The sequence below is a fragment of the Ptychodera flava genome, chromosome 18 (genome assembly GCF_041260155.1).
Source record: "Ptychodera flava strain L36383 chromosome 18, AS_Pfla_20210202, whole genome shotgun sequence".
NCBI classification, from domain to species: Eukaryota; Metazoa; Hemichordata; class Enteropneusta; family Ptychoderidae; genus Ptychodera; species Ptychodera flava.
The window spans coordinates 26,662,427-26,689,331 of NC_091945.1; the positions used below are offsets into that span (position 1 = coordinate 26,662,427).

General features: G+C 37.4%; 2 protein-coding genes across 3 annotated transcripts in view; one reads left to right on the plus strand and one right to left on the minus strand.

Moving 5' to 3' along the window:
- Positions 1–354, minus strand: part of LOC139117262 (A disintegrin and metalloproteinase with thrombospondin motifs 18-like) — a 151,908-nt gene extending 151,554 nt beyond the window's left edge. The window contains exon 1 of the mRNA XM_070680210.1: positions 216–354. The gene's annotated coding sequence lies outside the window, so the exon portion shown is untranslated. The remainder of the gene's footprint in view (positions 1–215) is intronic.
- A 367-nt stretch (positions 355–721) lies between these two features.
- LOC139117263 (mRNA (2'-O-methyladenosine-N(6)-)-methyltransferase-like) lies at positions 722–25,989 on the plus strand. 2 transcript variants are annotated; one of them, XM_070680212.1, is made up of 14 exons: positions 722–848; positions 3,932–4,359; positions 6,174–6,388; positions 7,853–8,007; positions 8,725–8,956; positions 9,312–9,411; positions 10,017–10,179; positions 11,315–11,487; positions 12,552–12,638; positions 13,109–13,293; positions 14,585–14,678; positions 16,884–16,984; positions 18,473–18,547; positions 19,945–25,989. In XM_070680212.1, exons 2-14 carry the CDS (start codon positions 4,024–4,026, stop codon positions 20,249–20,251), a joined length of 2,223 nt encoding a protein of 740 aa, XP_070536313.1. In that variant the 5' UTR covers positions 722–848; positions 3,932–4,023; the 3' UTR covers positions 20,252–25,989. The 2 variants fall into 2 exon arrangements, with proteins under 2 accessions (XP_070536313.1, XP_070536314.1); XM_070680213.1 differs by having other exon boundaries at positions 6,177–6,388.
- The last annotated feature ends 916 nt before the right edge of the window (positions 25,990–26,905 follow it).

Here is a 26,905-nt window from a genome sequence, read left to right on the forward strand (position 1 = left end):
ACACTCTATAGCGAAAGTATGGGACTACACTGTCCATAATCATCGTCAGTGAACTAAAAATTTTCAGCTGTAATTTATATCTCACTCTCCTGATGGTACTGCTGTATAATTGGATATACAAACACAATAAGTATATGCAATCGCTGGCGCTATAACAATCATAAATAAATAAATAAATAATTTAAATTAAATAAACAAACAAAGCTATCACTTACAGCAAGTCGAAGTTCTTATGGTTCGCCTGTACATGTTCAGGTTCCTGGTCCATCGTCTTTGCAAAATTTCTCAAGTCACGCCGGTTATCCCAATCCGGCCGCCCGAAAACCGTATCTGGCGGTACACCCAGATCATTGCAGAACCAGGTGACCTCATAATGTCCCTAGGGTTCAGCGTGACTCAATGAGTGAGCGAGAAAGGACGCGGACTCAGAACCTGACAGATTTCTCTGATCTGTGAAGGAATTACGTAAAACGCGAACTGACAATCGCGCTTGCTGGGGTGAGTAGATGTAAGCTTACAGAACGATGCATTCCACAATGCTTTGGGACAACTCTCGCACGAAAACTTTGATCAGAAAAAAGACTTGTACGTCGTAGATGACCCTTGCCATGCTTTCTGGTCTTTACCTCCGTGCTACACAGACCCGGTCTGCAGTGTAGCCTTATCGATTGGTGTACCGTGTGTTCAACGGTCGCGCCGCTGGTCGCAAAGCGCCATCACACGACAGCGTCCCTGATTTACCCATGATCCATTTCGCAAAATGGCGGACGCGTTGAGCTGCAAAATCTAGATTGATGCTGCATTTTCACATCTTTTACCAATGAAGAGGATCTGATCCATAAGTTGAGGTAAGCTTGTGACTTTTCATGAACTTAAAGTGTCCAACAAGCCTTCTAGAGGTTTATTGCATGGATAAATCACTTGCATGCATTAAATTACATTACTGATATTTTGAATGCGATACGTTGTAAATAAACGTTCGTGTGGCTGGTATGGAATATGTGTACAGGTATATCGCACGGCGATTCACGTCAAATTCGTTTAAGACGGTCAATTTTAACTTTCAAATGGCATTGGGAATATGACTTGGTCCCTTGAACTTTCCGAATTGTTTCAGTAATGCATGTAGGGTGATCGATTGCTCCCCAAGTGTTTCAACATCGTATGCTATCACGTACTACAAAGCTTTCGCTGTACGGCTCTGCGTACTGGCGCTAGATGTCGTGCAAGGCTTTTTCATCGTGCGGAAAGGTTTTGATATGATGTGCCAAGCTTTGGGTCTTAATTTCAAAGCTCGTCAGTGGAATCACCGTATCATGGAAAGTTAAAGAACTATAGATCGCATATTAGGGTTTTCTCGCTACTGTCTCCAGTGGTCAGTCGAGGATATTGACAAACCTTTGGACAGTTTCGGAGAAAACATTAAATTACGCATGCGCGGGTAAGTTTGTACAAGTACGTGTACTTTCGAATATTGTCCTTTATTAGTCCCCACGGACACCGTCCGGGGGGACTTATAGGTTTGGTCATGTCCGTGCGTGCGTGCGTCCGTCCGTGCGTCTGTGCGTCCGTCCGTTCACGCAGATATCTCTGAGATGCCTGGAGCGATTTCATTCAAACTTGGTACAAGGATTACTTCATATGTCATACAGATGCACGTCAATTTGTTTTGTGATACGATCCAATATGGCCGCCAGGCGGCCATTTTATTACGATTTTTTCATGTACAGAGCCATAACTCAGGCATGTTCCAACCGATTTTATTCAAAGTTGGTACAAGGACATCAACCAATGTCATAGATATGCACGTCAATTTGTTTTGTGATACGATCCAATATGGCCGCCAGGCGGCCATTTTATTACGATTTTTTCATGTACAGAGCCATAACTCAGGCATGTTCCAACCGATTTTATTCAAAGTTGGTACAAGGACATCGACCAATGTCATAGCTGTGCACGTCAATTTGTTTTGTGATACGATCCAATATGGCCGCCAGGCGGCCATTTTATTATGATTTTTTCATGTACAGAGCCATTACTCAGGCATGTTTCGACCGATTTTATTCAGAGTTGGTTCAAGACATTGACCAATGTCATAGATATGCACGTCAATTTGTTTTGTGATTCAATCCATATGGCCGCCAGGCGGCCATTTTATTACGATTTTTTCATGTAAAGAGCCATTACTCAGGCACGTTTCAACCGATTTTATTCAAAGTTGGTACAAGTTTATTGACAAATGTCATAGCTGTGCACGGCAATTTGTTTTGTGATACAATCAAAAATGGCCGCTGTGCGGCCATTTTATTACGATTTTTTCATGTACAGAGCCATAACTCAGGCATATCTCAACCGATTTTATTCAAAGTTGGTACAAGGACATTGACCTATGTCATAGCTATGCACATCAATTTGTTTTGTGATGCGATCCAATATGGCCACTGTGCGACCATTTTGTTACGATTTTTTCATGTCCTGAACCATAACTCAGACATGTATCAAGCGAATTCATTCAAAAGTATTTTTATCACAGACCTAATGAAGAGGACTCTATCCTCTCTGAGGACCTGTAATCAAAATACCCATTAACAAGTGGGGACTGTGTCATCAACGATGACTTGTTTACTTGGACAAATGCGGAAGTGTACTACAGACTTGCAGGTCAATTGAGTTTACTTTCTTTAAAGGTTCTGATAAATTTACCAATTTACTCTTGTTTCTCAAACGTAAGGTTTGAAGAACGAAATCATTCATGCACCATATTTCTGAGATAAAGAAGATGAGCAAATAACAGATATGATAAGATATCACAGACTTTCAAAAGTCATATGAGTCATACGAGTCATTTCAATTTTGCTTACCATGACTTAAATCACTTTTTGAATGCCTATCTTTCAACTTCTGCCTTTTAAGAATGAGAATAGATAATGCAAAACAAAATTGTTGTTTTTTCTACATATACTCTTATTTTAAATGAGATATTAAATTTCATATGGTGTCAAGGTTTTAACTTAAATTAATTGTTATCATTAATGCCTACATTGAGGTTTTCTACCTAAACTATGCAGTCCCTTCATGCTTCAAGTAAACTATTGCTACCATTCTAAACTTCAGAGTCTCTGGCTTTTGAAAATATATCCTATGACAGGGTTTTTATGTCATCTTTGATAAGAAACATTGCTTTGAAAAAAAATAGTGTTGGTAAAGTGCAACACCACTTTAATGTGAAACTGAACAGGAAAAGAAAGTTCAATCTTATACTTTACAATTTTCATTTGTTTGATTATTAATTTTAGTCAACGGTGGAATTCATTGGTCAACAATGACATTTCACATTTTACAAAATGCAAATAGTTTATTGCATGTGTATTTGACTCTAAAAATACTGCATTGCATCTTCAGTGCTTTTATGAATTTGTTTTACTTCTTTTATTTTTTCCCGACTTTTTATACATTGCCTCTACTGAACCTTTCACTCTCCCACATCCATTTCCTGTATGTGATTTATGTGTCTGTGATCTGAACCTTTGTGTGGTGACTGTCTGTAATTGTTGGAATGATGCAAACATCCAAACTGAAAAATATTGAACTATTCATTGCTCTATAGTTTTAAATTAATGGTTTTCTCACTAAATTTGACATTAAAATTGCAGAACTTGCTGTATTTGCAAGCAATGCAACATTTGTTCCTGATATACAGTGTTCCCCATACCTTGGGAAGTCAGAGGGGTTGTAATTTACATGACAAACACAATTTGCATATTCTTTCTGCTGTGAAAATATATTTCTTTATGTATTAACATATGAATAGATTTCTCGAAAAACAGAAGGGTGGCCCAATCCACATTGAGCAAAATGCTGTCTGAGCAGATCTAAAGATTGATTACTCTTAAATGTAAAGAGTTGATAACATTTTTTTTATTACCATCAGTGCTACCGCTTCTCCGACATACAGAATTCTACCAACTGAAGATGATCATTCAAAAGTGAGTTCTATAACCATAAGAAAGACAACACATCACAATGGATCCAAGTGACAGATCAGGAGCACCAGCCTCCGCTTCAAGGGCCTACCAACCAGGGCAGTCCCAGTCTCAGGAGAGACCCCTCTACTCCCAAACAACTCCGTCACCTCAGCCGTTTTCCCCACAAGGACACATGACGCCCTCGCCCCAGCCGGTTATGTCACCATCGACGCCCACCAGTCCTGATCCTGTTCACGACTTGCCTGAAGAGCTCCTCCAGGCTGGCTGGAGGAAGTTCTGGAGTAAGCGAGAGAGGAGGCCGTACTACTTCAACAAGAACACCAATGAGTCGCTGTGGGATACTCCACAGCTGGGCAGTCCTCCATTTCCGAGGGTAAGAGTTGCAAAAATACACCATACTTCCACTAGTAGACACTTTTGTCATAAAGATATGAAATACTTAAACAATTTAAAACGTAGGTGATGCCCAGGGACCAGAGTGTGGCAAATCATGACTCAGAGGGAGAAGCAGTTATACTTTTATCATGATACAATGATACAGAATTACATGATATATAGAACTACTGTCTAAAAATTAGATACCGCACAATGTGCCTCGGGAACAGTTTTTCAGACTCTCAGACCTGTACAGTTCAATGGTCATTAGGCCTACCACTTGTGGGGACTCATTTGGAAACCTTTTGTGGTGAAAAACATTTTTACAGTCTTAGTTTTGTAAAAATCTGGAACTTGGTTTCCCCATAGGTAACCAGGGATGGCGGCAATTCTGAATTTCAAATATCGGTCAATATCAGATAATTTGTTTCTCTTTAAAGTTTTTCTAAAGGGATTCAATACTTACAGAATTACTAAATTTTCTTAGCCCCTGCCATGACTACACAAGATTAATGAGCCAAGGAATTTAAAAGAAAACCATAATTACACGATCTGTGGTAGAAAGTAGGACGCAGTATTCATTTTTGTTATCACCATTAAATTTAAATGATTTGCTACCTCCTGAGCAATCCAATTAAATTAACCCTAATCCTGACAGACAGTATCACTCCCTTATGTGCCAAGTCAGTAAAAAAAAGCCGAATCTATATATGTATTTTCACCTACTTGGCATGGTATATCGAAGCAGCTGGTTTGCGACTAAAATCATACAATATCTACATGTAGGTGTTTAGGGTGTGTGAATGTTCAAGTTTTTGTTAAAATGCAAAACAAAGGGACCTGTTTTGCTTCACTGGTTTAAACCAACTTGACTTGACGATGACATATGGACTTGACAGGATGAGGGCCAGTGCTGCACATTCCTGATGAGGTCAATCAGGAATGATTTATGCTGTCTATGGTTTAATAAGCCTATGTTGTTGATCTTGCACCTACAAAATTCTCTAAATTTAGAAAAGGTAACTTACAAAGATTCTTCATTTGAAAGTGCAATTTTGATTTTAAAAACAATATCCATGGTCAGATTATTGATGGCCATTGAAAAGGTGACACACCAAATGACATTGAACTTGACAAAATAGTTGCATCTACCAGTTCATCAAAGATTTAGCAAATTTGGATCTGTTTTGTTCTTGTTAACTATAACCACACGGGAGGAGGAAATGGTTCGTTATTAGATAAAAATTGGACACAATTTCGGATGAAAATTAGACAGACTTTTAGATAAGTTTTTCTGTTTTTAGTTGTTCAAAGTGAAACCTCATAGGAGGAAAAAAAAGGACACACTTTGAAATGAAACTTCGACACTTTTATAGATACACAAGTGGACACACTTTTGATAATCAATTGGACACTTTTAGAAAAACAATGGGAGACTTAGATGAAAATTAGACACTTTTAGATAAAAAAAATTGACAGATTTCAGATGAAAAATTGGATACACTTTTAGATAAAAATTTCCACTCATAAATATTTGGACAAACTTTAGATAAAAAATTTGACACACTTTAGATTTAAAATTTTGCGCACTTCTAGATTAAAATTGGACAGGCTTTTAAAATGAAAATTGAACACCCTATGAGATAATTTCAGTTTTGCAGTTAACTTCATGGGAGGCAACAAATGGGACATAGTAAATATTTGATATACTTTTTGATTAGTTCTATTTTCAGTTGTTAACTCTTACCTCTTCAGAGGAAAACAAATAATCCAATTTATAATCCAAAAATTTCCATCCCATCCATGTTTCAGCAGAATGATCCATTGGGTATAAATGTCAGTACTCCCGTCCGGGAACAACATGATGTGAGGCTGTCTCGGAACAGCGTTGAAACAAAACCGGCAGCTTTGGGACAGAAACGGAAGAGTATGGATGATGGGAGCATGGGACCTCCGACAAAGAAGCTGCATGGACAACAACAACAACAACATCAACAACCACAAACTCAAGGACCTGGATTTGTGAGGTATGGATCATACACTTTAAAGTTTATTTATTTTCATCATGCTTTTCCTAAAATAAAGGTACAATAAGCAAGTTTCTTTTTCGGAAAAAGGGTGCTTCGAAAATGTCTTATTCATATTTCGATTGAATTATCATTAATTGAAGTATCATTATACCAATGGCAAACCTCTGACATCCAAGTTTAACTTAGCAGCAATGGTGTATATTATTGTACGTTACGTAGACCGTGTTTCACATTAGTTACCATTAACATAGGGAGTTGCTTGCATAAGATTAGGGATATGGTACATAGTGAAGCCCCCCTAGTATATCTCTTTTAGATCAAATCCACAGCATTATGTCAACTTATGTTCACTCATGCCACTATAGCATTCAAAAATAAGTAGAAATTGAATACAAAATTAAAGAGAAACGATTTTTTACAACTGAAATAACTAGTGGCATGTATCGTTTGTCAAAGTGAACGGAACATTTTGAATGTGAACAGGGGAAAAATATGGCATATGATGTTTCTCATGCAAATAATAAGTTGTTGTGCATACGTTATGAGTTTCCAAAGAAAGGGAGGAGGGGAACATTATAGTGATACAATTCAGGGGTGAACAAAGCCACCAGCCCAAGCTCATGGGTTACTACATGTGTAGTTGCAATCAGCTTTTGCCAGCATCAAAATTCGCCAGTTGCTTCTTCTGTTAAATCAATATTGCGCCCACAGTAGAGGCCCATAGTACTGAAGAAACCATTATTATATCATTATTATTCCGTATAAGTACTAGTTGCAGTGGATTGGCAACTAGTATTTATTGCTTCTAGAGTATAGCCCGATGCCATGGGCATGTGAATTATTCAGTTCTTATGTTAGCATGCGCCTCGAGGGCAGTAATTCAGACTCTCAAAATTTTTGTAATTCTTTTCTGACCTATGACCTACCACTTGTTGGGGCTCATTTTAAAGGTCTTAGAGTGAAGAAAATCTTAATCTTCTTAGGTTTTTTTTTGAAAATCAAATATTTTATTTTACCCATAAAGCTAACATAGGGGTGGCAGCCATTTTGAATTTCAAATATCGGTAAATGTTAGATAATATGTTTCTGTAGTACCGAACAGCACGATGACCCCTGATACTTATTCTTGATTTGGTAAGAGAATGATTTAAAGTTTCAAAGAGGAAGTTTGAGCAAAAGTTTTGAGACACATATTATCTTAAATATAATGGTGACAAGTGAGCTAGCATAAACTAATGCTAGGCTAATAGCCCTTACATGTACATGTAGGTTAGTGGATGTGAAAATGTTTACCTATCCCAGAAATTTCCCTTCCGTACTACTTGTAAATCACTTCCTTGACAAAAATCCAGTATGCAATAATGGATAGTGTTGGCACAATACAAAATTAAGATATGACTCACTCTTCATGTTTGAAGTGAAAAAAATCATGACAAGGTTGTTATTTTTGATTTTCTGCAGTCCATATTGGAACTTCGGGATTCAGACCAATGCCATGATCTTTGAACGGAAACCAATCGACGTGCTGCCGCCTCATCCTGACATTGAACTTGAAAGAGCCACCCTGACCAACAGACTACGACTGCATTATCAAGACCTTTGTCAAAACAGAGAGAGTAAGTTTCCTGTCTTTCAAAATATAATATATATATATATATATATATATATATATATATATATATATATATATATATATATATATATATATATATATATATATATATATATATATATATATATATATATATATATATGTACAATTGTCATGACTTTGACAATCGCTTGTTTCACCTCTATATCAACAGGTGCAATAGTTGAACATTCTTTGTTTGTCAATGTTGTCAAGAAAAGCAATGTTTGTCATTTTCAGTCAGTAGTATGTTGCTCAAATATGCTGTTTTTAGAAAAACGTAAGTAAAGCATGCATTACACTCAGCATCAAAGTACACGCCAATAAATAATCGCCTCTAGATTGATGCTATGTGAAGAGGGGATGATTTAAAATTCTGCATGGAGGGGAAGTCATCAGTTGCACTTCATTTCTCAAGAGGGCGCCCTTCATAGAGATGGCACCAAAGTGGTGAAATTTTAGTGCGCTTGTACGCAGCACTTTTCTTTTAGATGATTTAATGATGTGAAGACATTCTGTCATGAGATTCTTGGTGGCTTTGTTTATTGTGTACTTTTGATGTCTTCAGTTTTACATTTCCTGATGATTGTGTAGATCTTACAGAATTTCAGCGATTTTTTTCCCAACAGCTTTTTGCACCCAGCTGGTCACAGATATGCATATTTTAAATATCCTCCTTAATGGGTCTTTCTGTCTTGAACAGACATTGATGCACCCAAGGAGTCCTTCAACAGATGGCTCTTGGAGCGGAAGGTCATCGACAAGGGCAACGATCCTCTACTCCCCAGCAACTGCGTGCAAGAGGTGTCACCTTCCATGTACAGAGAGATCATCAACGACATTCCAATCAAGGTGTTCCGGCCCAAGTATCCCAACGACGCCAGGAAACAGTTGTACAGATATGCAGAGGCAGCTAACAAGATGATTGAATCAAGGTGAGTGTAGCTGTCATGACAACATCATCATTTTGATTGTGACATTGAAAGCTCGGGAGGATCAGGGGAGGGTAGGATGAGATTACAAGAAAACCTGACCTAGGTCTGTACTGCTAGGGCATACTTTCAATCAGTCAAGTTCAAATAAAAGTGGCCATATTTTATAGTATCTAGCTCTGTACTACTGGGACATGCTTGCAATGGGACAAGTTCAAATGAAAGTTGCCGTATTTTTTTTGTAGCTAACTGAAACTTGACGACACATGATTCAAGAGTTTCTGAGCATGTTTCTCCACAACCAGAACTTAAAATGTCTCATTTTTCCTTTCATTCGTTCCGTCTCTTTTCTGGACAGGAGGGTTTCCTCAGAGAGCAGGAAAGTGGTCAAGTGGAACGTGCAAGACACCTTTTCGTGGTTACGGAGCCAACAAGGCTCAACTGTTGAAGAATACCAAGTGAGTCTGACCACTCATTTGCTGATTAGTAGTTCTTTGCAACATTGCACATATCTTGTGTACCGGTAGACTCCATTCTTGACAAGAGCAAATACATCACAATCAAATTTTTTGTTCGTGTATTAATATATGTTGATATGCTTGCCAGTGTGATTACAAATTAGTATACCCTTGGACCCTGTGAGCTTGCGTAAGTCACAAAAGTAAGTGTGTTTCATAATGTAGGTGTTTGCCATATTTCAGTTGCCGTCATTTACGAAATGTCATTCATGCTGTGGTTTATGGAAAGGCAAACACTCCTTGACAAAATTGAAAAAAATTACGGATAAAGGGGGCGAATGTGAAATGGCATACAAACAAACACTTGAATGTATTGCGACCTGTGACATCACAAGTAAATATATTGCTCTACATTTACAACACTGTAAGATTAAACAGTACTTGGTAAAGGAAAATGTGAGAGCCATCAAGTGCAGGATTCTGTCAAGAGTGCATTTAATCATCAAGTTAGGGATACCTGATACTACCTAACTCTGTGTTAACATGATACAGTGATATGTCTTTGTTAAAACATGCTTCTATTGTTCCTTCTTTGAAATCATCAGGAAAGGCTTGCCCACTTGAAAGTTCAGTGTGGTCCACACTTGACAGAGGCAGCCAAGTCATCCGTGGAGGGCATCTGTGCCAAGATTTACAACCAGTCGTGTGCATACGCCAAAAGGATCCGCGACAAGCAGTGGGACATACTCCGTGAACATAACATAACCGGTAAGTTTGGCATCTATTCGTCAACCTTATCATTTTAATGTGTTGCAGTTGTGAAATTAAGACCCTGTGTCTCACAGATGTTGAGTACCATGTTTTATCCTTGTTGATTACATGTTACGTGTGCACTTACATATGTCCGACTTATCCCCAAGCTCTTCAGAAAATTTGACAACTGCCTAGCCGTGCATCATATTCAGCATATCTTTAAAGGGAAAAAGTCGGCCATTTTTCATGAGTTTTGTTTGATACGAGATACTATATTGTTTGACATGTTGAAAGATACTGAATAAATGGGTGACCATGCATATATTTGACCTCGGTTTTGGACAAATTGAATGAAACCATGGCGAAAATGAATTAATGGTCATGTCCATTAATTCATTTTTGCGATGGTTTCATGTATCGTGTCTAAAACCGGGGTCGAGTATATGCATGGTCACCCATTTATTCAGTATCTTTCAACATGTCAAACATTATATGTAGTATCTCGTATCAAACAAACTTTATGAAAAATGACCGACTTTGTCCCTTTAATACACAGTGTTGGAAAAACAGAGGAGGCAATAAATTTACATAACAATTTGCCAATTGCATAGCATTTTTGTATGATTATTGACATTATAGATATCTAAAAGAAGTTAGCGGTGTCCACACCTTAAAATCTCCCTATTGAGAACCCTGTTGTAAATTTCTTGTTACATTTCTGCAACATCCCCAGTGGCTGGTTTGTGCTCCAAGTACTTTATGAATAAACCTTGGCCTATTTGTATTATAATTCCAAAGCTATCTGATCATTGTCATTTCTTTCCAAGTTTCCATAAGTCAATAAATACAAACCATGTAAACTGTTTATCCATTGCCTGCACAGCTGAAGAGCCCTAATGTAGTGATGAGCTGTGTTTCCGCCAATGCAGTCACCTTAGTTTGTTCATTTAGAGTTCTCGCATTGCAGTAAAATTTGCATGTCCATTATTTTCAATTTTCTGTCATATTACTTCACCCAAAATTAAAGTTTTAGTATAAAAAGAAAAATTTTTAAAATCAAAATTTTTGTCTAGCCAGCATTTGCCACAAGATATATTAGCTACGTGTAATCACTATGCATATACGTGTGTACAAAAATTTGCTTTCACAGGGGTTCCACATTACCGAGACCCGGCAGTTAGGAAAGTGCCCTGTTACGCTGTACAGCTGGCAGTGCCCTCCCCGCGGTTACCCCAAATCGACTTCAGCACAGAGAATCAGTACACGTACTTCAAGTACAAGAATGAAGCCTGTCGGGTCAACACGTCACACTTCCAAAAACTGGTGAGTAGATTATGAAACTACAGAGTTTTGAAATCCTGGTAATTGTTGGTCAAGACAGCTTTCTGTGGTGCTTGTGTTTCCTGTTTTACATACAGGGGGGTCTGTATGCTCCAAGAAAATCCTTGAATTTCAAACCCTACTGGAAAGTCGTGGAAAAGTCCTTTAAATGAAATTGAGTCCAAGCAAATCCTGGAAAATTGATAATCCATCCACAGTTTTCAAAACTGACATGATGATCAGTCAGTATATTGTAAAAATGAAATGTAAAATGATATCTAAAAATGATACAGTGTAAGAATGATCTTGAAAATAGGTATTTTTGACCTTGAAAAGTCTTTGATAATTGCTGGAAAAGTCCTTGAAAGTTTTGAATTTTTTAGTGTCTCGGAGTGTTTGAACCCTGTTAACATACAGGATGTTTGTCCACTAACCCAGTACATCGAGTAAAAGTATTGGCTTGTCGACTTAACTTTAGTACGTATAGTGTATACTTTCATTTTCATTGTCAATGAATGAATTTATGGCCAAAGTGGAATTCATAACCAAAAATAATAATGCTGTCACCCACACACAGCTAGTCGTTGAATACTGAGTGTTGCAGATCTTTTAAGGTAGCTAAATACCTTTTAGACACTTTCAGATTATATTTTTTTCTCAATTGAACACGTCCCAAACCCCAATAAAGTATACATTTTCTGAAAGCCCTGTTATAGAGCTATCTGACCAAGCACAGTACACAGTCATTATTTGCATAGGAGTCACGTGACAAGCAGGCTAGACCAAAAAATATCTAGCAGGTTTATATGTAGAACAAAATACAGAACAAAACTTAAAATGAGGGTCACAGTTATTGGAACTTGTGGATATTGTTATTTGAAATTTCAAACAGGACGTGTACTGTCAATATAGTGCCATTTTGCCCGTGACTCATGCAGTTACCAAGCAATCTAATCAATTCTAGTTGTCATGGACAGAAGCCTCACACAAGCTGATGCTCAATGTACACCATTTTCTAATCACCGATCAGTTGATAATCAGTTTTGTTTTGTTTTTCTCCCTATCAGGAACATCTCTACAGAATGCACTGCAGAGATGATCCCAGGTTTGAAAATTTTCTGAGTCGTGTTTGGTGTCTTCTAAGGAGATACCAGGTAGGTCATTGCAACAGACTGATTTATGAAATAATCAGCTGTAGAATTTTTACGTGGCCAAGAAATGGGTAGAGTCTCCGATCCCATACACGCACGGTGTGTGGACAGTTCAGTTCCACACTGCGCGTCCGAGCTCCATCAAGTTGGAAACTATCTTTATTGGCGACAAGTAAACCACCCTCCCGTAAACTGTCACTTATCTTTGTTCGCCAGCATCACTTTCTGATTCAGAGAAAATTTTTAACAGAGGAAAAGGAATAGGAGTAAGTTAGACCATGGAATTATGCCGTTGGTTTGCATGGAGCAGAATGCATAACAAAACTGACAAGGATTATAGGTGTGGGTGGCTTGCAAACATTGTACCGGTAGTTGTGAGTATTAGAAAAATTGTCAAAGATAGTGAATAAAGGGGAGAAAGCAGGCCATTTCTTTTAAAGTGACTCCACGATATGTCGTTCTCTTCCTCATAGACTCTGTTTGGAATACGGGCCAACGAGGGCAGCGGACTTCAAGGCGCGTTGCCCATACCAGTCTTTGAAGCATTGAACAAACACTTTGAGGTGACGTTTGAGTGCTTCGCTTCACCATTGAATTGTTTCTTCAAACAGTATTGTTCAGCGTATAACGATGTGGACAGCTACTTTGGCTCCAGAGGGTAAGTCCTGTGATGATCATCTGAACGAGAAAATGCTGAGGGTTTTTTCGCATGTGGCATGATTGCAAACTACATTACAATATTTTCAATAAAGAGCTCCCCTTTTTAGTCGATATCTGAAGGGGAACAGATTTCAAGCTTTGACTGAAGTGCCAAATGAATTAAAATATAGTAGAATGTTCTTGCACTATAGGGGGCTTTTGCTTTCCCAATGGACATCATTTTCTCTCAAAGTCATTCAGTTTCACATGTATGATAAGCACAGATAAAATTGCTTTGCTCAGGGACAGATGTTCAGACTTTCAGTATCTTTTTTCAATACTTTCACTAGCCCAACGCTTGTAGGGGGCTCATTTTAACACTCTTGAATAAGAAAATAATTCACTGTCTTAGTTTTTGGAAAATTGCATATTCCCCCATAGAGTTAATACAGGGGTGGCAGCCATTTTGAATTTCAAATATCTTTGATTCAGAAAAAGAATGGTTGAAAGTTTCATTTAGGAAAGTTTGAGCAACAGTTTAGTTTCAAGCAAAAGTGTTTCACTTTCGAGGCAAATAGTACCTGAAATGGAAGAGGAAAACATGTTCATTGCTGAGTATTTTGTAGAATGGATAGTTTTGACAAAAATGAGACTAAAAAATCATCAGTGACTATGGTTCAACAAATATCATCAATGGCTGTATTGTTCTGTTGGAAACCCTAGGGGCTGTCAATCATAAAATTTGACTCACTACAAACATAACTCCTTAGGTTTGGTGTCTATCTCTCCCCTCCCCTGAAAACACTCAGCTAGATAGGTACCAACAAAAAGGAGATTGGTCTGCCCACAAATATATATCACGTTGATTTTCTTCATGACAGGGCATAACCCGTGCAAATCATGTGAAGATAGTGCAGAAAGTGTAAATTTACTGAGATATTTCCTGGTACAAAATGTATCAAAAAGTGTCAAAAAAACGACATTTTTCATAATTTTGTAACAGACAGGTCATTATTTGAGTCATGACTTGAAATGATTTCTCGTGCTTTATAAATTGAAATGTCATCTTTGTATAATCTAATTGTTTTAATTTTTTACTGCACCAGAAGCCTTTTTGAAGCGATTTTGACACATGGAAAAGAAATTTGGGTCATATTCCCCCTCCCCCCTCCTTTACATTAAGGAATTACAGATTGGCTTTTATGATCGATGGCCCTTTACCAGAGCAACGGTTTTTGCATTGCCACTGATACAGTGTTTGATCGGATAAAATGATCTAATGAAAATTTTGTACTGTTATTTTTCCAAAGGCCTATTTTAGATTTTCATCCAGTGAGTGGTTCGTTTGAAGCAAACCCACCATTTGGAGAGGAACTCATGGAAGCAATGGTTGATCATTTTGAAGTAAGTATATTGTGATGATAGAAGTGACATTGCTTTGGGACAGTACTCGCAACTTTTAAGACCAGTGGGCTTCAAGATACTGTCTCTGTAATAATTACAGTGTTCTCCGCAGCCAGGAAAAACAGAGAGATGGCCAATTTACATAACAATGCACACAAGTTGCATATTCTTTTGTTCTGAAAATGCATTCTGTTGTACAGTTACTAACATATGAATAGATTGCTCCAAAAAAACAGAGGGTGGCCAACCCCTAAAAATTGCTTGTGGAGAATGCCAGGGATTTTTAGGGGTGGGAAACCCCTCTCTTTTTTTGAGCAATCTATTCATATGTTAATAACTCTACAAAAGAATACAACAAAAAGTAGGAAAATTATGCATGGTTATGTAAATTGGCAGCTCCTCTCTTTTCCCAGTTCAGCTGTGGAGAACACTGGATTTCATCACCACCATGGTAGATATATACTAGCTTGCAATCATTCATTGAACCATGTGACTTGTGTCCAGCCATGTCATTCTGCTGGGTAAGTGTAATGCGATGGACTTGAAAGCTACAGCTTTTCTGGTTTTTCTGCTGGTTGAACGCAAGTGTTGAACTTTTTTTTCATTCTACTCGGTGATTACTTTATTCATGGATGTAAAAAATAGAAGGATACAGGACAGCCCTATAATCCCTTTCACAGCTATTGTTATCTCTTTGTCTACGCTTGTCTTTGAAGCTGTGGCATGGTTGCCGCGATCAGGATGGCTCAGACACACCCACTTCACCCATAATGTTGTGTACACCAAATTATTGTTGCCAAATTCATAAAAAACCTTTCAAACTTGTGAAATTGCTTGTGATGAATGCCCAGACTGAACAAAGCTCAAACAAACCAAAGACTGGGAAAATCAACGCATATTTGACCAAGTTATGACTATTCTTTTGAAGCGACTTGGATAAAGTCCCCCGATTGTAAAATTACTCTCACTTACAAAGTATCTAAGCGCGGAGTCTGATTTTTTCTTAATTAAGAGGTTCAAGGTATGAACTCTTAAAAAATGTTTGTCCTAAGTGCAGGTTCGCCTGGCCGTTGAAGTTATCGTATTCTAAAGTTGGGCTATATTTGCGGTACGCCAATAATTCGTCCCCTTAGTATTGAGTGCAAATGTATTCGTCGTTCATGCCATGGTTCACCCGTTTGAAGTCACGTTTCCAGACATTCAAAGACACTGCTGATAGAACTATTACGCCAAAACTAAAGTAGTATATGAAGACTTTCCTGTCTGATCATGTTTGGCAATCTGAGTACCTGGCCGAAAATTTCCTGGTGATTTTTTCGCCGAAGTTCATTGCGTCGCGTTACCATTCTGCTCGGGTTGAGGTACTATTCAAGAAGGGGAAAGGTTATTACACATGCGCAGTTTTTGTTATACCGTGTTTACGTGAGACAGAAAGTGAGCCAGGAGCTATGTAGTCGATTGTTTCCCCCTCAATGAGCCGCATATCATCGTTAAGATAGAAAAGGTCGTAGTAATGCGACAACAACATTACTGGCGCGAAGGACGCTATTTTTGACGCTGTCTGTGGTAATGCACGGAAAGACTCGACGTTTACCGATGACAACCCGAAGGCACGCTATGAATAAAATAACACGCTAATCCCGTTACGAGATAACGAATCGGCGGCAACTATCCCTTGAACAAAGGATCAAAGGAGTGTCCTGTATTCTTCTATTTTTTACATCCATGCTTTATTTAGCACACTCAAGGACACAGCACCATATCCTTCTCCTGCTAGAAATCAGTGCTTGTCTGAGGGTGAATTTAATTGTCGATGAATATAAACCTCCAGGGTTGATGTTCAATTTTGCTTCAGACTCCTTATGAGTCAATCATTTTTCAGTCTTACTGTTCATATTTAATCACCCGTTTACTTTGAAAGTGAATGATGGAAGAAATTCATTTGCTTAAATGCTTGTTGAAAAAAGATGTTAAACCTAAATTGCAGCTGTACCAAAATTTTTTTTTTCCCAATCAGAGCATCTTGTGAAGTCACCAGAATTGGCTCCAAAACATTATGGACATATGTTCATCAGTTTAGCTGCCACGTTCAGTTCTTGCATTAATGACAACTATAAAGTTGACATCAAGTGACTATATGTAGGGGTTTCAGTGCAGATTAGGTCCTGCATATACATGTAATTCCTTTTCTATTTATTCCTACAGGACCTGCTACACAAAACTGATGACCCTCTTTCATTCATCGTGTTCATACCGGAGTGGAGGGATCCCCCGACCCCAGCTCTTGTCAGAATGGAAGAGAGCAGGTATGTTCATGTTATGAAGGTTTTGTTAGCAGAGATGTGACAATGCATTAAAACTGTCAGCTTATGAATTTGGTGGCACACGGCATGCCACACCAGTCTAAAGGTAATCTTTCTGAAAGCATTATTCAGCAGTTACTTACATTCAAATTCAAGAAGTATGGAAATCATACCAAACCATCCTCTGATAGGTCTACAAGCTAATGGCCCTATAAATCATGGCTTCAAGTGTAATGCATTGAGACAAATGCCCAGAACTTGCCTAAAATTGAAGCCACCCCTGACCAAGTGGTTTTGTACCTTGCGCCATGCTGTGTGAATGGCGCCCCCAGTGGCCAAGCATGCATATCTCTCTTCTTTGGTACACCATTGTACTACCAATGGTGGTAAGGTGCTTTTGACTAGATGCATCGTTACAGATGATTAAGAGCCTTTACTTTAATTCCATCCAAATTTAAAACAAAATACATGAACCAAAAAGCTACATAATGATACTTTTAATTAATTGGGAGTTATATCTTCCCAGATAGCTTGGTAAGTCCATGACACAGAAAATAGCAGGCGAGGACAGTCAGAGATTAAATCTCATTAGAGAAATTGTTAGAGCCACAACAGCATACAGGTGCTGTTCTATTGAAATTTGGAGCGAAGATCTGCTTTATTTCAGGTCTTCAAAAAGAAAATTATATTAACCACATAGAAAACACATACTTTTTTCAATTAGGCAAAGCAAATAAAATCATGGCATGATTTGTATGTGCTCTTATCTAATAAGAATCAGCATGATGCCATACGAGTAAGGTGCGTTATAGTTCGGTAAGATGCATCGATGTCAATGGATGAATCAGAGCCACACTATTCCTTGATTCAGAGGCCATACTTCTAAGAACGGCAGAATGTTTGAAAAGGTTGATTTAGCGGATAGCAAGTCTTGAAACTAAAGAGTTTCTGTTGTTTTTATGCAACATTGAAAGTCACCAGAGAAGAATGTTTTCACAGTTCTATATATTGTTTATACGGTTGTGTAAAAAGGAACATCTGAAAATTGCCTCCAAACATGCAGAGGTCAAAGGTTAAATATACTGGCCCAGGACCCTATTGTTGTCGTTTTCAAAAGGATGGTTTATTTTTTAATCAACATTCTTCATGAATTTCATTTGGACTCACTCTATATTGTTGTATTGTTGCTTTTGCCAAGGGGACTACACTACCAATGCATATTGACATTTTTCAGGATTCTTCAACCCCTTTGGAAAATTTTCTGTTGAATGTCTTGTGCATATTTCTATTCTTTTGTCATATTTTGTATAGACTGGTATTTTTATCAATTTTTACCGATCAATTTGTCTGTAAGTGGTAATTGTTAGGTGCTATTGACAAGAATAAGTTAAAAGATTCTACAATACTTTAAACATACATATCATACAATATAGAATCAGTGTTTCTGAAATTGTTACAGCTCATTACTTGTTGTTCTGTTTTGTTCATCAGGTACAAACGCAAACAAGCTGTTATTCCAGCTTTTGAGCATGAGTACAGAAGTGGAAGCCAACACACTTGTCCAAAGTAAGTCACAAATTTATCACGGAAAGCGTTGATGCAAGTGCGCCCTCACACTGCCACATCCACTGTTGACTTTCCATTACTAAATTACTACATGACGCTTGATGTGTACTCCTATATTCCAAATTGAACCTCCCCTAATCGCCAACCAATCCATGTCATTCAACCTCTCATACATGTTAGCATTACCTTCTCATCAACATCAGTTGGGGCTCAGGTGTGCATATTATACCCGAAACAAGATACTATGTGCTCAAGGGTAGGTGACCATTTCCCAACATCAGGAGGCAAATGGTATCCTGCCTCGAGGGTGCATAGTCCCTTGTTTGGACTGTAATATTTTTATTACATGCATCTCTCACATAATTTTTACCCCAAATTTATTGGTTTGTTTGCAAATGACAATCATATGCTTTATTTTCATGATAGAAGAAAATCAGTTCAAAAAATAGAATGTTTTTCGGGCTAATGTGCAGCATCTCGGAAGCTGTTATCCAACTGCTTGGCTGAATCTTACCATTATCATTGAATTATACACAGTAGACTTCCTAAATAGGCCAAACCCGGAATTCGAATCGACCACGGTACAAACAAAGCCATGTGCGCAAACGCGCACAGACGTACGTGTATTTCCATACGCGTTCAGTACACATGTGGGTTTGTTTGTACCGGCATCACGTGATTATTTGGGCGTACTGAGTATGTAGAACGCCGTACGCATCGCGTCCTTTTTATTCCGGAGTAGAACCATTGCTGTGAATATTGACAATGGAGCAGTGAGATATAACCTTCCAAACCAGCTGCACATCAGCAGCGATTTTCATAATTTAACAGCGTATTGTATATTTAAATCACTGTTATACAGTTTTACAAATTTTTTATGGGAAAGTTTCAAAAACTGGATTTCCTCTGTTAAATATGTAATTTGATTATTTTTAAATATACAATTGTCAAGGGTTTTTGGACGCAAAAGATTATGGTTTGGTTCAAGCCATGAAGGGCAACATCACTTGTGTTTTAAGGTGTCTTGGTTTGCCCAGTTTGATCAATTCAGTGAAAAGCCTATTACAGTGTCCATAGTCAGGCCTTCACACTTCCACTTGACCTTCACTGAACCAGTGTTAAATGCACAGGGTTTGTCTGTGAGATTGGCTACTCTTTAGTTCTTTCAGAAATGTAAATTATCTTGCAAAAAATAAAAGAAAAGCCTCATTGTTTTTGTGTGAGAGCAAGAATAGTAACAGTCTTGCATTTTTATTGGCCAAAAGGATTATGGCCAGGTTTGTTCTAAAATGTTGGTTGTCAAGGAAACTGAAAATCTGAAAATCTCTGTGGTTGCACACCAATGAAGGTATTCTGCTGATCTGACTTTATTTCATATTCATCTCTCTTTCCCCTAGTGATGAGCTGTATTACAGAGCCGTCCATGGCACGCTTGTCTTCTTCCTGCAAAACAAGGCCGGCTATGAGAAGTGGGAACCCACGCAAGAGAAGGTGGACGCACTCCTACAGGCCTTCAGGCCGATTGGCAACAAGCCGCCGGACCGCTACAAAATGATGAACAGCGTGACCGCCGGCGTTGTCCGGAACAACAACAGCCAGAGGGGTGACAAAGCCAGTGAAGGAAGCAGTAGCAGTAGTAGTGCCAGCAGTGGAACCAGTAGTAGTAGCAGTAGCAGCAACAACAGTAGTGACACACCCAGGTAGACAACCTACAACAGACAGAGAAATCTTTAACAGAGACTGTAATTTTTGTCACAATAGTATGGACTTACAATCACTTTGAATCAAGTATTTTTCCTTATGGATCCCAAACTAGAAAAATAGAGTGAGTTCAATCATATATATATATTAAAAAAAACAAGCTGAGTTTTATCGCAATCATTGTTCAGATACTCGGACTGTGTCCATTACACTGATGTCATATTCACAATACGTTGATTAACTATTCATCCTAGACCATACCCTGTAGCCTACCTTGTTGTTGTTGTTGTTGTTGTCGTTGCAGTATATCATTTATTACCCTTTTTAAAGAGCACTTTTAATTGAAATTGTAAGCTGACATGAGAGCAGCTTGGTAGTCATGGTGATTGGTTGCTTGTCCATGGATGTGCAGACACAGGTGCTTGCATCTCAGCATTGCACTACGTGGTAGAATTTCTCATAAAGGGACTGTTTTTAATTGAATGCCAGCCCCAAATCTTGCAAAAATTCCTGATATGCATTTAATCAAGTGATTTCTGTCGATGTAAATTTGCTTTTTGCATGCTTCATCTCTGCTGTCATGAACAGTTCTCCTCTTACTGAAGTCTGGAGTTCTGATGTTGTGGTGCCATCAGTGCCCTCAGGTGGTGGCATCCAAAATAACAGAGAAACAGATCATGGGTGCTTCAAAACTTTGCCATATACACTGTAAAGAACAAAAGCATATGTGAAAAGACTGCAGAATTTAACCGTACTGCATGTCAAAAATGGATGAACTTTCTCCTGTCCATGTCAGGCACTCTTCCTTACAATTCAAAAGATTCAAAATATTCAAAATTCCCAATTTTCGGGCTTAGCTGAAAGTGATCTTATAGCTTTACTTATGTCAGGATTAACTGTATACAAGCTATATTGCAGTTTAGAGCATGATGAATGCACTCATTTTTCAACACTACAGCAATCATGGCATCGTAGTTTCCCCACAGCTATCAGAACGAAAGACCACATTTCTCTTGAGTTGCAACTTTGCCATAGAAGTGTTGTTCATGTACAAATTCCATGAAATTTTGTTCTATCAGCAGTCTCTACAAGATTGTGCTTTTCTCAGACTTTCAAGTTATGATATTCTCATTCAAATCATCGGACAAGACCTTTTACAGACATGAATATTAAAACCTACCGGTAGTAGAAGGATTTTTTCCAAATTTAGCAGATTTTTGATGAAGTGTCTGTATCTGATTCAGATGTTATTGCTATGTAATTTTTTCAAAGTGTTCCAGACAAGTTGGAAAGGTCCTAAAAGCAAAAATCAATGACAGCTCTCTTGTAAAGCTCTTTGGTTGAGAAAATTTTGCTATCATAAAGTTTTTGTTTTGCCTTCAAAAAAGTTTTCTTTGTTTGAAATGATAACAGCAAGTTTAGTCATGTGACAGGCTGCTGATAAAACACAGTTTTCACTCTGTGATATCTAAAGTTCATTGTTCATCCAAAATGCATGATCTAGCTTAAGCACTCTTCAAGTTTTTTAGTACGATCGTAGCTCCTTTCCAACAAGATACTCCACATAGTGAATAAACCATGCACTGAAACAGATGTACATAATTATTGTTTCCAACCTTTGTTGAGTGTCTGTAAATTTTTTATTTCACTTTTAGGACTGTACACAGTAGAACGCAATCTTGTTTTCCTATTTAATACCCAGATTTTTATTGAGTCACAAATTTTAATAAGATTCCAATATTGTTTGTATTGAAGTGCAGAAAGCTGACAGATACTTTATACACATACTACATATTATTTGGAATACCTTTACCACAAAGTATACATGCTTGTGGTTTATAGGGGCAGTGATGTTTAGTCACCAATCCCAAAGTTCAACATTTGTAGTGAAACTCACTGAGGTATTATGTACTAGAATAATAATCTGCTTTGAAAAGACCTTTAAAAAAGTGACGTGGCTTACCCAATGGGAACACAAATTTTGCTCAGCGTCACTGTCAGGAAGTCACACCCAAAGATAACAATATCCCTGGCCACTTCTGCAAATGTTCTGCAGCTTTGATTGATGATCTGTGGAGCGTCCAATAAAAGAGCAAATAATATTGGTATCAGTTGTCAAACAACCAAAGTTCTGCTTCCTTGCTTCATTGCTTGCTTTTGCTGTTTATGTTTGAACTTGACAGAGTCATGTGGATTGTGGATTTATGAATACAATTTCGAACTTCAGAAATCCAGTTAAAGCTCCATAAGCTGTATCTTTTGGCTATTTTTTCAGAACTTTGGTTTTGTGGTTTCCCTACACTTTCTGCATTGAATCCGTAAACTGTAATTTAATGACAAGTATCCAGCTTATCAACACAACCTATATGAATACAATCTATATTGTTATTTTTGAAAATTGTATTCTAGTCCGGACTAGAATTCATTTGCAAACAATAAACAATGATCACTACACACATACAAGCTGTGTTGACAAAAAGAATACTCAAAATTTCAGCATGACAAACGGATTAGGGTCAGACACGGTAGTTGATGTACAGAAGCAGAATACTCAAAAACTTGCCACAAGTTACAGCTTATGACCCTTTAAGTTTATGAATGCAATTTCTAACTTCAGAAATCCTATATCCCTTCAAGGAGGTATGCGTTCCTCATGTTATATATCCCTCCCCCTCCCCCCAAAAAAACTAAAATTGTAAGTTATTTTTGAGTACTTTTCTCCTTTTCAAGTTTGTATATTAAATGAATTTTATTCTGAAGAGATTTAAACATTGTTCTTCATGATTTGTACGCTATAGTTGGCATAATCCACGCACCCCGTATACCCAGAATGAGAAGTCCAACTTCACAATAGAATGTATTAGGGATGTACCACTAGTTTAGTAATGATAGGTGTGGCAGTTCTCTAGTTTACAGACCATCCTACTCAAGATTGTTATAATTATTGTGCCAGTTTATTTTGTAATTTTGACACAAAGTTTTTCCTCTCTGAATGACCACTTGATACATGTAACCATTGTATGAATACATAAAAATAATATAAGTATCCTGTTTGATTTTTGACATCATCGACCACGAAGATGTACGGTAGTTGCTAAATTTGATATGTTAACAAGTTACACACTAGTATGTAAGACAATAACACTGTTTATTTTTATGTGTCATTTAAGGAAACTTGTGCCGTAAAAGTTCCCATTCGCAAAAATCAATCAAATGCTCAATTTCAACTTTTCACAGAACAGTCACAGCAGATGAAAAGACACATCGTTCATGTAATAGCAAGATGGTTCCCAGTTTTTTCATCTCATTTGTCATGATATCCTACATTTGATGCCCGTTGATATAGATATCATTTTAATTTTTCATGGAATTTAGTATCAGTATTCAGTAAGGGACAAAAGCACAGTGTTTCAGTCTAAGATGGTTCTTAGCCAGTAAATTTACATTGTGTATTCCTTAGTCGTGTGACATCAGCTGAAGTTTCTTATCCCAAAGTTGTGATATTATGTGACTGCAGATATGCCAGGATAGTGCCCAAGCCATTTACTGAGCTTGAACACACATAGTTGTAAACCTCAAATACCCATGAGAATTCAATTAGTACTGTTGCAGAATATTTGAAAATTTTACCTGATATTCAAGAACTTAGATCAACTTCATTTTGTAATGACCCAGAGTGTGTAACGTGAATATTTCAATAATGCTGGGGACTTGCTTTGGTTAAAATGTTAATGCCATTGACCGTTGTTTTTCATCAAGCTCAAATATTTTTTTTCGCTTTTGATATTGTCACAGACTTCAACGTCATGCTGCACTTAGTATGGCACATTAGTTTTGAATAATGTGTGTATTTTTGCTGTAAATTTGTCGCGTTCTCCACAGCTTGAAAACAAAAACAAAGGGAATGACTAATTTACATGACAATGCATAATTTGCATATTTTTTCATTGTGAAAATGTAGGATTTTAACATATCAGTTGATTGCTTGAAAAAAAGAGGGGTGACCCATCCCTCAAAATCCCCCTGTGGAGATCCCTTCTTTCAAAGAAGAAGAAAAGCTGTTTGCAGCATAGTCATTTCCAGAATATCAGTTCTCATCAAGCCAATTTTTTTACTGCCTTGAAAAACAACCATCAGCATTTCTTGTTCTGGAGTTGTTTTACTGTTAGCAATATTTGGTAAAGTGTGCGGCAGAAAACATTGATTAAAACCACAAATCGTTGTTCTGTCATGAGATTTTCATCTGTATTTCACTACAATACTGTGTCAGCCTCAACTACCCCTCTCCCTCAAAAAAAATAACAAAACAAATCAAAACGAAGAAACTGTACACCCTCATTGCATTGCTGTAGTTTTCACTTCATTGATGCAGTGCTGATAGCATTTAACCCTTTCACCACCATGGTTTGTCCCAAATCCATTGTTTTCTATGGTAAAGTTGGACCTGTATACAGGGAACTGGGGGTGAAAGGGTTAAACTGAGTACATTGTATTTGTATACGTTACAAAGGATTTTATTGTATTATGAAGACCATTACTCACTGTATTAGTCCAGTGTCTTGGTATTATATCAAGATTGAGAACTTTTGCCCAAATCTGATGAAAAGGGGTGAAGTTATATTTTGATGATTAAAAGTTTGCGACTTCGTTATTGTAAGTCAGGGAATGATATTTTGCAGTGTTTGTAAATTCTATATATGTATACTTGAAACAGAAACTATCTACCTAGCACCTTTAAAGTCATTTATATAAAATCATTTTGGTTTTGTTTCAATTGAATTTTCAATCTTACCAAATGTAAAACAAATTTAGAAAAATCTTACAGTGTGCATATTACTGACTCTAATGCTGAAGTGAGCAGGGGTAGATCAAGGTCAAAGGTCATTGAGAACTTTCAGCGGCAGCCACATTGAAAGTTCAAATATTTAGACATTTCCATTTCTCAGCCGTATTCAAGAGCTCCATGTAGTTCAGACAAAGAATCAAATCAGTATTTTACTACCTTCACTGTGATGTGCAAGTAGGAATTTAGCCTTAAAGTTTTTTCCATGCACGTAGTCCAGTAGACCTGTCACGGCATTTTGTCAGCAATCTTTTTCCAGGCATAGACAAAAAAAAATATGCATATAATCGAGATAAGTACTTGAGATATATTTTAACTATAAACTTTGAGTTGTACTCTGTGAATCAATGTTAACTGAAGAATGTTTGTATGTAAATGTATTTATTTTAGTGCAAGTGAAAAAATATATTCCTTCAACTTTCATGAGATACGTATCCTGTCTTCAAACTTTCCACAGGATATGTTTATTAAACAGCATATTTTTGTCTGAAGTTCATGTTCTTTAGAGAAATTTATGAATTATTGTTATTATTAGATGTAATATTTTTGGATTTAGCTGGTGGTTACACAGATTTTCTTTTCGGAGAAGTTTGCAGAATATACGTATCGGGAAATCAAATTTTGCAATATTTTGTGGAAGTTAGTGTTGTTGTAGTAAGTTTTTTTACGTAAAGCTATAATTTTCACCATCCTCTCAACTTGTGAAATTATTTTATATTTTTAGATTACGATAGTAGTATGTTTTTCCTTTTTTTCATTTTCATCATTGCACCTGTATATTTGCTTCTCACACCAATTTTTATCTCTTGGGGGATTTTCATTGTGATGAAGATAAAAAAATATCTTGCCCGTTCTCATGAAAATAAACTTTGAAATTATAATAATTCAAAATGTATAACAGTCTGTTGTTTGAAGTTTGTTGTCATGCTACATGTGAAAGGAATGGTTTGACAAACTAAAGGGACTTCCTTTGTACTTTGAATATTTCATTTCACAACATTGAAAAACAGTGGAGACAACTTGCAAGCCCCTATACCCAGCATACCATTGGACCGGTATAGGTACATACAAGCATAGTGTGTATCCCTTGAAATCTACGAACTTGCAGATTATGCCCAACGAGAATGTTAGAATCATCACACAAAGTTCAGATATGTTGATTGCAGTATGTTTGATCACAATCATGCATACTTCGGACCCAGCTCAAAAAATGATCGTCTCATGTGGGCCTTGGGATCACAGTCGGTAGAGCTTTAATAGATACATTGCCTATGCCTGCAAGAATGTCAGTTTCAATTACTAACTTGCTTTCAGTTTACCATAAACATGATGCCAAATGCAGTATTATAATACACTGTGGGAAAACGCCAGCTGAGTCAGTCTCTTCACAGCCTGATGCTTTCACTCTCAACTTCACAACCTATTTCAACAACAAATTTGCTTTTATAGTGGACACTGGAACTTCCAGAAATCGTGACAATTTCAGTGCACATATTTCAGTGCATTTTTGAAAAAAGTCTGTATGTACTATCTCTCTCTCTCTCTCTCTCTCTCTCTCTCTCTCTCTCTCTCTCTCTCTCTCTCTCTCTCTCTCTCTCTCTCTCTTATACACACACACACACACACACACACACACTTGTGATGACCAATTTCATTGGAATTACGGTGAAATGTACATATTTGTATTTTGGGGGTAATTTTTCCCGTGTTTGGTCGAAAAATCTCTGAAACTGTATATGCCATTTGGGTGCACAGGTTCCTAGTGACCTGAAGATAGATGACTTTGTGAACTCAAGACGAAATTTCCATATCTT

What these genes read in the sequence shown, in the direction of transcription:
- LOC139117263 (XM_070680212.1), top strand. Translation starts at nt 4,024, where the DNA reads ATGGATCCAAGTGACAGATCAGGAGCACCAGCCTCCGCTTCAAGGGCC. An exon ending in CAAGGACCTGGATTTGTGAG is followed by an intron (nt 6,389 to 7,852) that starts GTATGGATCATA and finishes GATTTTCTGCAG; the next exon opens with TCCATATTGGAACTTCGGGA. An exon ending in AGCCAACACACTTGTCCAAA is followed by an intron (nt 18,548 to 19,944) that starts GTAAGTCACAAA and finishes TCTTTCCCCTAG; the next exon opens with TGATGAGCTGTATTACAGAG.